The sequence below is a fragment of the Dendrobates tinctorius genome, unplaced genomic scaffold (assembly GCF_039654945.1).
Source record: "Dendrobates tinctorius isolate UK_male_01 unplaced genomic scaffold, ASM3965494v1 ptg000036l, whole genome shotgun sequence".
NCBI classification, from domain to species: Eukaryota; Metazoa; Chordata; class Amphibia; order Anura; family Dendrobatidae; genus Dendrobates; species Dendrobates tinctorius.
This window is the reverse complement of record NW_027361704.1, coordinates 6710616-6722635: the sequence shown is the minus strand read 5'-3', so window position 1 is coordinate 6722635 and position 12020 is coordinate 6710616. Positions and strand designations below refer to the sequence as shown.

Below are 12020 nucleotides of genomic sequence, written 5' to 3'. Positions count from 1 at the left end.
CACAGGACAGAGGTTGAGTCAACTTTAATCCATGTCCACTGGCTGCAAGTGTGATTTAGTTATTGCCAACACCTGTTAGGTGCCACAGGTAAGTTACAGGTGCTGTTAATTACACAAATTAGAGAAGCATCACATGATTTTTCGAACTGTGGCAATACTTTTGTCCACCCTCTCTTTTATGTTTGGTGTGGAATTATATCCAATTTGGCTTTAGGACAATTCTTTTTGTGTTTTTTCATTTAAGACAAATTAAATGAAGATAATAATACCAAAGAATTTGTGTTTGCAATCATTTTCAGGAAGAAACTGCAGGGGTGTCAATACTTTTGGCCACAACTGTGCTATTTTTTGTGGTTAAGGGTGGTGAAGAACTTTTGTAAGTATTGTACTTGTCTTTAGCTAAATAAAACTGTCATTTTACTCTAACACTTTTTTTTATTCTGTTTTAATATGTAATATTGGGATTTAATTTTTTTTTGTCTCAAAATAATGACTTCGGGCAACTATTCATTCACACATTTATTTATACACAATGATTGAACACATGAACATATTAGAATCCCAGTAATCAACTCCCTGCTTGACTTGTCAGCTAGCCGGGTACTGTATTTTTTACAGAATATAAATTTTACCTAAAATGTGCCTGAATATTAACTGAATAGCAGGACAGTTTAAAAGTTACTGAGGAAAAATGACATGGATATTTCTGAAAGACACCCCAGTCAATTCTCACAATAACTCATTGAGTTCCAGTTAGCAAAAGCAACAATGACAAATAAAGGAAAAGAGCTTCACTCTAAAATATTCTGAGCACATTTTTTGGTATAATATTGTTTTGCTAAGTCAAATAATATTTTGCAGTTAATGTTTTTCCTTTTTTTTTTTATATTTTCTTGTTATGCTTTAGACGGAGTTAAAATATCAAGAAAAAGCTCCTGAAATTAACATTTCCGTAAATTAGCACAGAGATGTAGTCCTCTTCTGCAAAGAGAAATGGTAAGCTATGGTTATCAATTGTAACAATTAAGTGTACAACAGAATGTTTTCTACTGAACTATATTGTGCATTTGATAGCTAATTTACTGTAACTTTATAGTTAACTAGCTGATGAGCCCGGCGCTGCCCAGGCATCGTAACTAACTACGGTTAGTTATAACAAATTATAATGATTATATCTATACTAGCTATAAACCCATTCTACGCCCGGATGGTGGGAATTTTTTATTGGTATATGGTCTCCCATCCTGGAATGTGTTGCACCCCTCATCCCTATCCTGGTATGTATGGTACCCTCACCCCCCAATCCTGGTATGCATGGTACCCGCTTATCCATATACCATATTCATGGTTCTCTCACCCCCTAATCCTGGTATGCATGGCACCCCCTCATCCCTATCGTGATATGCATGGTTCCCCCTCATCCCTATCGTGGTATGCATGGTGCCCTCACCCACCAATCCTGGTATGCATGGTCCTCTCACCCCCCAATCCTGGTATGCATGGTCCTCTCACCCCCCAATCCTGGAATGCATGGTCCCCTCACCCCCTATCCTGGAATGCATGGTCCCCTCACCCCCTATCCTGGAATGCATGGTCCCCTCACCCCCTATCCTGGAATGCATGGTCCCTTCACCCACCTATCCTGGTATGCATGGTCCTCTCACCCCCCTATCCTGGTATGCATGGTGCCCTCACCCCCCAATCCTGATATGCATGGTCCTCTCACCCCCCAATCCTGGAATGCATGGTCCTCTCACCCCCTATCCTGGTATACATGGTCCCCTCACCCCCCTATCCAGCCGGACTACTACCCCTAATATCCCACATCATCCCGTCAGAGCCACTGGACTACTACCCCTAATATCTCACATCATCCCATCAGCCAGAGGCACCGGACTACTACCCCTAATATCCCGCATCATCCCGTCAGCCAGAGCCACCAGACTACTCTCCTTAATATCCCGCATCATCCCGTCAGCCAGAGCCACCGGAATACTACCCCTAATATCCCACATCATCCCGTCAGCCTGGGGTCAGAACCAGAGCGCTGAGTGGAACGGTCCTAACTTCCATACCGGGGATCCCTTTAAGAGAGGCCTGGCGTCAGGACCAGAGCACTTAGTGGATTTGCCCTGACTTCCATACCAATGATCCCTTTTAAAGAAGCCTGAGGTAAGAATCAGAGCGCTGAGGGATTTACCCTAACTTCCGTACAGGAGATCCCTTTAAGAGAGCCTGGGGTCAGTACCAGAGCATTTGAGGCAATTGCCCTGATTTCCATACCCGGGATTCCTTTAAGAGAGGCATGGGGTCAGTACCAAAGTGCAGAGTGGATTTGCCCTCATTTCCATACCAGCGATCCCTTTAGAGGGGCCTTGGGTGAGAACCAAAGCACTGGATGGATTTTCCCTGCCTTCCATACTGGAGATCCCTTTAAGAAAAATATGCTTCGTGATTGGTTGGTGATACACACACATACAGTTAGGTCCATATATATTTGGACAGAGACAACATTTTTCTAATTTTGGTTCTAAATGTAGACATTACCACAATGAATTGTAAACAAAACAATTCAGATGCAGTTGAAGTTCAGACTTTCATCTTTCATTTGAGGGTATCCACATTAAAATTTGATGAAGGGTTTAGGAGTTTCAGCTCCTTAACATGTGCCACCCTGTTTTTAAAGTTACCAAAAGTAATTGGACAATTGACTCCAAGGCTATTTCATGGACAGATGTGGGCAATCCCTTTGTTATGTCATTCTCAATTAAGCAGATAAAAGGCCTGGAGTTAATTTGCGGTGTGGTGCTTGCATTTGGAAGGTTTTGCTGTGAAGGAAACATGCGGTCAAAGGAGCTCTCCATGCAGGTGAAACAAGCCATCCTTAAGCTGCAAAAACAGAAAAAAAAATCTGAGAAATTGCTACAACATTAGGCATTAGGAGTGGCAAAATCTACAGTTTGGTACATCCTGAGAAAGAAAGAAAGCACTGGTGAACTCATCAATGCAAAAAGACCTGGGGGGCCACGGAAGACAACAGTGGTGGATGATCGCAGAATAGTTTCCATGGTGAAGAGAAACCCCTTCACAACAGCCAGCCAAGTGAACAACACTCTCCAGGAGGTAGGCGTATCAATATCCAAATCTACCATAAAGAGAAGACTGCATGAAAGTAAATACAGAGGGTTCACTGCACGGTGCAAGCTACTCATAAGCATCAAGAATAAAAAGGCTAGACTGGACTTTACTAAAAAAAAATCTAAAAAAGCAAGCACAGTTCTGGAAGAACATTCTTTGGACAGATGAAACCAAAATCAACCTCTACCAGAATGAAGGAAAGAGAAAAGTATGGCGAAGGCGTGGTACAGCTCATGATCCAAAGCATACCACATCATCTGTAAAACACGGCGGAGGCAGTGTGATGGCTTGGGCATGCATGGCTGCCAGTGGCACTGGGTCACTAGTGTTTATTGATGATGTGACACAGGACAGAAGCAGCCGAATGAATTCTGAGGTATTCAGAGCCGTACTGTGTGCTCAGATCCAGCCAAATGCAGCCAAACTGATTGGTCGTCGTTTCATACTACAGATGGACAATGACCCAAAACATAAAGCCAAAGCAACCCAGGAGTTTATTAAAGCAAAGAAGTGGAATATTCATGAATGGCCAAGTCAGTCACCTGATCTCAACCCAATTGAGCATGCATTTCACTTATTAAAGACTAAACTTCAGACAGAAAGGCCCACAAACAAACAGCAACTGAAAACCACCACAGTGAAGGCCTGGCAGAGCGTCAAAAAGGAGGAAACACAGCGTCTGGTGATGTCCATGAGTTCAAGACTTCAGGCAGTCATTGCCAATAAAGGGTTTTCAACCAAGTGCTAGAAATGAACATTTTATTTACAATTATTTAATCTGTCCAATTACTTTTGGTCCCTTTACAAACAGGGTGGCACATGTTAAGGAGCTGAAACTCCTAAACCCTTCATCCAATTTTAATGTGGATACCCTCAAAAGAAAGCTGAAAGTCTGAACTTCAACTGCATTGGAATTGTTTTGTAATTCATTGTGGTAATGTCTAGAACCAAAATTAGAAAAATGTTGTCTCTGTCCAAATATATATGGACCTAACTGTACATACATTCAAATAATAGAATGACACACTGGCGCTAGTCCACTTGGCCCAGAAGAAAAAATTGGGTGTTCCCAGATGCTGCTGGTGATTGACAGGTTCTGTGCTAATACCTGCTAAAAAGAGACAAGCTTAAAATAGTAATTACACCGCGCTATACTGGGAAAGACAAGGGTTAATATTAGACTACTCACTTGATAATGTATAGAAAAAACAAGATGTCCTGGAGGCTGGTTGCCTGGTCTTGGAAATATGGATAGCTGGCACAAAAAGTGGGATGAATAAATGAATGAATAAATAAATAAATAAATAAAGCCTATTTGTTTTGTTTTAGAAAATAAGCTACTCACTTGTTAGTGTATTTAAAAAACGTAATGTCCTTAAGGCTGATCGCTTTGTCTTGAAAATGTAAGTAGCTGCCAAAAAAGTGAATGAATAAATAAACAAGTAGAGTACGCTTTTCTTACAAAAAGGGGGGCAACCCCTTAAGGGTTAAAAGAGATTCTGCTAGACTTACTTAATGATGAATCCGACCATAAGTGCATCCAACCTTGGAACTGTTACTGGGATATTGGCTGGCACATGTCCCCTAATCCTGGTTTAAATATAATTACTAATAAAAAGATTTGAATATCAGATAAAAAGCCAAAAGGTACCAAGGAATAATGATAGATGGTTCGGGTGGAGGCTGAGGCTAACCTTGCCGAATGCTAGTGGCTGAATATCCTTAGATAAATCAAGAGCACCTGGTACTAGACTGTTATATGCAGTGGCAGACCTGTGACATAGATGAGGGTTAGAGGAGGCTTGTGCTCGCTGGTATAGTGCAGGGAGGGGCTTGCTAGTGGCACAAAACCAACGCGTTTCGAAAGAACTTCTCTCTTCATCAGGGTTGACAACCGTCCTTTCCCAGTGTGACGTCACGCTACACCCTGCCCCCACCACACGCCGACCTCCTCAGCGTCGCTCATGGCCGGAGCATGCGAGGTAGCGGCGATCCGCACTGCTTCACTGCCCAGCAGCAGCGGTCATCACCCGCCCCATCTAGCACGCTTGACTGCACCACCGATCACCAGCTTCCAAGTAAGTGCCACCCCTCCCTGCACTATACCAGCGAGCACAAGCCTCCTCTAACCCTCATCTATGTCACAGGTCTGCCTCTGCATATAACAGTCTAGTACCAGGTGCTCTTGATTTATCTAAGGATATTCAGCCACTGGCATTCGGCAAGGTTAGCCTCAGCCTCCACCCGAACCATCAATTCCTTGGTACCTTTTGGCTTTTTATCTGATATTCAAATCTTTTTATTAGTAATTATATTTAAACCAGGATTAGGGGACATGTGCCAGCCAATATCCCAGTAACAGTTCCAAGGTTGGATGCACTTATGGTCGGATTCACTAATAAGTAAATCTAGCAGAATCTCTTTTAACCCTTAAGGGGTTGCCCCCCTTTTTGTAAGATAAGCGTACTCTACTTGTTTATTTATTCATTCACTTTTTTGGCAGCTACTTACATTTTCAAGACAAAGCGATCAGCCTTAAGGACATTACGTTTTTTTATATACACTAACAAGTGAGTAGCTTATTTTCTAAAACAAAACAAATAGGCTTTATTTATTTATTTATTTATTTATTCATCCCACTTTTTGTGCCAGCTATCCATGTTTCCAAGACCAGGCAACCAGCCTCCAGGACATCTTGTTTTTTCTATACATTATCAAGTGAGTAGTCTAATATTAACCCTTGTCTTTCCCAGTATAGCGCGGTGTAATTACTATTTTAAGCTTGTGCATACATTCAGTTTTATATATAGAGATGTTGCAAAACTGTCATAACATAGGTGAATATTTTACTCATTAAAGTTTAAACACATGGTCAAAATTGTTGGTACCCCTCGTTTAATGACAGAAAAACCCACAATGGTCATAGAAATAACTTGAATCTGACAAAAGTAATAATAAATCCAAAATCTATGAAAATGAACAAATGAAAGTCAGATATTGCATTTCAACCATCCTTTCACAGAATTTAAAAAAATAAAACCCATGAAATAGGCCTGGACAGAAATCATGGTACCCCTGAAAATAATGTGACAAAACAGACATGTTAATTCAAGGTGAAGCCAGTAATTAGCATCACAGGTGTCTACAATCTTGGAATCAGTGAGGGTGTGTGCACACGTTGCGGATCCTGCTGCGGATCTTGCTGCGGATCCACAGCGGATTTGGCCCTCCGGGTCCGCAGCAGTTTCTGCTGTGTTGTACAGCACCTTTTTAGTCTATGGAAAAATAGAAAAACGCAATGCACACATTGCAGAATTTTCTGCGCGGATTTAAATCCGCAGCATGTCAATTCTTTGTGCGGATTCCGCAGCGGTTTGGCACCTGCTGCATGACAGGTGTCAAACCACAGGGGAAAACCGCAGGCTAATCTGCAGTAAATCTGCAGATAAACCGCAGGTCATTTGACCTGTGGATTTACCTGCGGATTCTGCAGACTCGGTGCAGAAAAATCCGCAGCAGAATCCGCAACGTGTGCACACACCCTGAATGAGCCTGCACAGTGAGGGCTACAGATACTCACTGTGCTGTTTGGTGACACTCAACATGGACTAGAGGAAGCGAAGGAAAGAGTTGTCTCAGGAGATTAGAAAGGAAATTATAGACATACATGTTAAAGGTAAAAGTTATAAGACCATCTCCAAGCAGCTTGATGTTCCTGTGACTACAGTTGCACATATTATTCAGAAATTTAAGCTCCATGGGACTGTAGCCACCCTCCCTGGATGTGGCTCCAGGAGGAAAATTGATGACAAATCATAGAGACGGATAATATGAATGGTAACAAAAGAGCCCAGAAAAATTTCTAAAGAGATTCAAATTCAAGGTGAACTTCAAGCTCAAGGAACATCAGTGTCAGATCATACCATCAATCACTGTATTAGCCAAAGTGGACTTCATGGGAGATGACAAAGGAGGACACCATTGTTGAAAAAAAATCATAAAAAAACAGACAGGAATTTGCCTAACTACATGTTGAAAAACCACAAAGCTTCTGGGAGAATGTCCAATGGACAAAAATGGAACTTTTTGGCAAGGCACAATATCTCTATGTTCACATATGGAAATATGAAGCATATCAATAAAAGAACACTGTCCCTACTGTGAAACATGGAGGATGCTCTGTTATGTTCTGGGGCTACTTTGCTGAATCTGGCACAGGATGTCTAGAATCTGTGCAGGGTACAATTAAATATGAGGACTATCAAGAGATTCTAGAGAGAAATGTGCTGCCCAGTGTCATGGGTCTTGCAACAGGATAATGACCCAAAACACACAGCTAAAAACACCCAAGAATGGCTAAGAGGAAAACATTAGACTATTCTGAGGTGGCCTTCTATGAGCCCTGACCTAAATTGAGCATCTTTGGAAAGAGCTGAAACATGCCGTCTGGAAAAGGCAACCTTCAAACACGAGACAACTGAAGCAGTTTGCTCTTGAGGAGTGGCCCAAAATACTTGTCAAGAGTTGCATTAGTCTCATTCACAGTTACAGGAATCATTTGATTGCAGTGATTGCCTCAAAAGGTTGTGCAACAAAATTTTAAGTTAAGGGTACCATCATTTCTGTCCAAGCCTATTTCATGAGCTTTATTTTTTTTTTAAAAAAAGCAGTGGACGCATGGTTGAAAAGCAATGTCTGAGTTTCATTTGTTCATTTTCATAGATTTTTTATTTATTACTTTTGTCAGATTCAAGTTATTTCTGTGACCATTGTGTGTTTTCTGTCATTTAACGAGGGGTACCAACAAATTTGACCACGTGTGTATATAGCATTATAGAATGCTGTAGATAAGCCCAGAAAGGCGGTGGCCGTAACTCATATCGGTGTATGCTGGTGATAGGTTCCCTTTAAGAGTAGTTTTCAATGTTATTATTCAGTTCAGTAATCTTGTAAGATTCCCCTAATGGCAGCTTTAGGAGCAATAATCTTATTTATCATTTATTTTCATTTTATTTACATTTACTTATGCAGAAAGGAGAAATATGATTATTGTTCTTTTGAATATTGTGGCAGGTTTTTTTTGCTACTATAATTAAATAAAACTTATTTTCTTTTCTCCCCAGGGTGGAAGAAAAAACACTGCTGTATACTGAATTGAAATAGCGTACTTTTTATGACAATGCAGTATTGAATCTTATTATTATTAATTTATTTTACAATAATTATAGGAATTGTACATCTCATATTAAAAAGAATGCAACTTGACATATTTGTTGGCTATTTAATGATGTTGTAAAAAGAGAAAATGGTGTCATTGAGAATCTATATATATAAAACTCATAATCTGGCGCATGGCTTAGGCAGCTGATGGAGTATTTTGCGCTGTCTGAGGGCTCTGAGGACTCCTCAATTAATTCTACAATAAAACCCCGCTATTTAGCATATTTTTGGTGACAAAACATCAGAGACTGTTTATAAGTGCATTACAGTCAATTTTTGTGTCAGTTTTCTGTCATAAAATCTTTTTTGGGCCAATTTGGATGATTTTCATTTGAGGCCTGTCACAATCTGACTGGACTGAAGCCTTGAGGCATTTACACCTCGCCTATGCGATGCTTCCCTGCAACACCTTTGGACCCACAGAAACAGTCCTATTACCTCCTACAAAGCTGGTATTACCACCAATTATCCACATTTTATTTTATTTCAGATTAAGACTCTATTTTGGCTAATTTCCGGAGGTGACCCCTGACAATACCCAGTCACTGTCTGAAACCGGTCAAACGGAGCCCAAGCTACCTTCCTGGTGGCCCTGGACAAAGAGAGGATACCTCTCTGATAAAGTAAGCTCCCACAGCCTTGAGTTCTGCAAACCGAAGATCCCGGTAAGAGACGCTACTAATAAAGACCGGGCGCATGCGCACAACTCCCTTGCCTGGCAGCAACCCCAAGCCCCATTTCAGGCAATAGTGCTCCCTGACCCCTGCGTGGATACACATATCGGCTTTCCAACGATGCGGAGAGGCTCCCTTACCTCAGCTGGACCCATGACGTAACCCCCGCAGCTGTCATCAGTCCCCCCGGCCGGTCATTTTATTCTATTACCAGGATTACAAGCGAATCTGCAGCCGTGGTTAAGCAAGATAGCTTTACATACCCGGCGCGCAGGCGCACTTCTTCTCAGCAGCGCCCAGCCCCACAAGCCTGCGGCATTTCCGGGGTCAGTAAAATAAATTTTCTGACCCCAACGGCGAGGTGAGGCTCAGTTTATTAGGCTCTTCTTCTATTTATTACATGGATCTCTGCTGCTCTTACAAAATTATACCGGTGGCTGCTGCGATTGAATTTGCTTCTACAGATCTGCAGCCGGATTTACATTCTCAGTGCGCAAGTGCACTCCCTCACATCATCTTAAAGGCAGCATCAGTTACTATGACAGCAACGATGAGCAAACAAAACAAACAAAACACAGACAAGAGAGCTCCTCCATGACTTCATCTATTCCCATTAGAGATCCTAAAGGAAAAGACTCCAGATGCTACCTGAATTCTGACTCGACCAATGTCACCAGTCCTGTCAAATCCAGGTCCCGCATTAGGGACCGTAATGACATGAACTCCTCTATTTCCTCCAAAAGGAAGACTCCTGGAAACTGGGAGGATCAACCCACTCTCCAAGACGACTGTGGAAGGGATGTTCCCAATGACTCCTAGTCCCCCCAACTCAAGTCCACAGAAATCGAGACCCAAAATGGATGACCCCGAAAGTCGTGTCTACAAACAACCAGGTATGGATTCTATTGAAACTTATATGGCAACTCTCGCCGAAAAAATAAACAGCAATCTTAAAATCACTTTAGAGTCACAATTGAAGATTTTCAAGGATACCTTTGAATCCTTTAATAAAAAATTGAACAACCACGAGTCAAGAAGTGTTCTGATCGAAAAGAAATCTGATACCATCCTGAATGAAAATATCACAATCAAATCGGAGTTGATTTCTCTGAAAACAAAATTAGCCGACCTGGAAGACAGAAATAGACGCAATAACATCATAATCAGAGGCATCCTCGAGTCTGTCTCACCTACCAAACTTGCAGCTTATACTAAGACCGTCTTCAAAAAAATCATTCCATCTTTGTACGATCAGGACTTATTGATTGATAGAATCCACAGGCTTCCAAACCCCCTCATCTCCCCAAAGATCTCCCAAGAGATACGATTTTAAGACTCCATTTCTTCCACATAAAAGAGCTTCTTTAATCCAAGGTTAGGGATAATGGAGGTTTCCCAGACCCATTCTCTCATCTGAAATTTTATACTGATTTATCAAAGGTGACTATTGACGGGAGAAAGTCGTTCAGAGAAATAACCATCCAGTTCAGAGACAATGGAATACAATACAAATGGGGATTCCCCCTAAAGCTCCTTGTCTACTACAGAGGGAAGACAGTTGCTCTTTTTTCACCTGAGGAAGGCAGAGAATTCCTGAAATTCATCAATGTTAAACCCAGAGCCAAACCAACAACCTCCCCCGGAGCTGGCTCTCATACCTGATATATGACTTAATAAGCCTGGTTTTGCATATTGTTTCTTTCTTTACAGGTCCGCTTACCTGATACATGCTTTACTGCATCCGGCTTTGCATATTGTTTCTCTCTTTACAGGTCTACATACCTGATGTATGCTTTAATGCACCTGGTTTTGCATATTGTTTCTTCTTTTATGGGTTCCCATACCTGATATATGTCTAAACATACCTGGTCTTGCATACTGTTTCTTTCGTTTGCAGTAGAGATGAGCGACTTTGCCTTTTTTCGGATTGAGTCGGGTTTCACGAAACCTGACTTTCGCAAAAGTCAGGTCGAACGAACTCTGCCGATTATCGTGAAAAGTCGAAGGCCGACTGAAACACGAAACCCAATGTAAGTCAATGGGGAAGAAAAGTCGGCAGTGAGTGGAGGACAGGAAACACACCTAGAGTGCCCATTTTAATGCCAAAAACATCAATTCTTATTCCTTAAGCTTGTCAACCTTAATTTACTTTATAATAATAGCTACAGTTGTGGCCAAAAGTATTGACACCCCTGCAATTCTGTCTGATAATACTCAGTTTCTTCCTGAAAATGATTGCAAACACAAATTCTTTGGTATTATTTTCTTCATTTAATTTGTCTTAAATGAAAAAAACACAAAAGAGAATGAAGCAAAAAGTAAAACATTGATCATTTCACAAAAACTCCAAAAATGGGCCAGATAAAAGTATTGGCACCCTCAGCCTAATACTTGGTTGCACAACCTTTAGCCAAAATAACTGCGACGAACCGCTTCCGGTAACCATCAATGAGTTTCTTACAATGTTCTGCTGGAATTTTTGACCATTCTTCTTTGGCAAACTGCTCCAGGTCCCTGATATTTGAAGGGTGACTTCTCCAAACTGCCATTTTTAGATCTTTCCACAAGTGTTCTATGGGATTCAGGTCTGGACTCATTGCTGGCCACCTTAGAAGTCTCCAGTGCTTTCTCTCAAACCATTTTCTAGTGCTTTTTGAGGTGTGTTTTGGGTCATTGTCCTGCTGGAAGACCCATGACCTCTGAAGGAGACCCAGCTTACTCACACTGGGCCCTACATTATGCTGCAAAATTTGTTGGTAGTCTTCAGACTTCATAATGCCATGCACACGGTCAAGCAGTCCAGTGCCAGAGGCAGCAAAGCAACCCCAAAACATCAGAGAACCTCCGCCATGTTTGACTGTAGGGACCTTGTTCTTTTCTTTGAATGCCTCTTTTTTTTCTCCTGTAAACTCTATGTTGATGCCTTTGCCCAAAAAGCTCTACTTTTGTCTTATCTGACCAGAGAACATTCTTCCAAAACGTTTTAAG

General features: G+C 41.5%; 1 protein-coding gene across 3 annotated transcripts in view; it reads left to right on the top strand.

The window, feature by feature from the left end:
* The window catches only part of SLC4A9 (solute carrier family 4 member 9), a 983109-nt gene extending 974706 nt beyond the window's left edge, over nt 1-8403 (top strand). For all 3 annotated transcript variants that reach the window (XM_073573700.1, XM_073573698.1, XM_073573697.1), the window contains 2 exons: nt 908-996; nt 8262-8403. In XM_073573700.1, the coding sequence (XP_073429801.1) occupies nt 908-961 (54 nt within the window). In that variant the 3' untranslated portion in view covers nt 962-996; nt 8262-8403. The remainder of the gene's footprint in view (nt 1-907; nt 997-8261) is intronic.
* Nucleotides 8404-12020: the final 3617 nt, after the last annotated feature.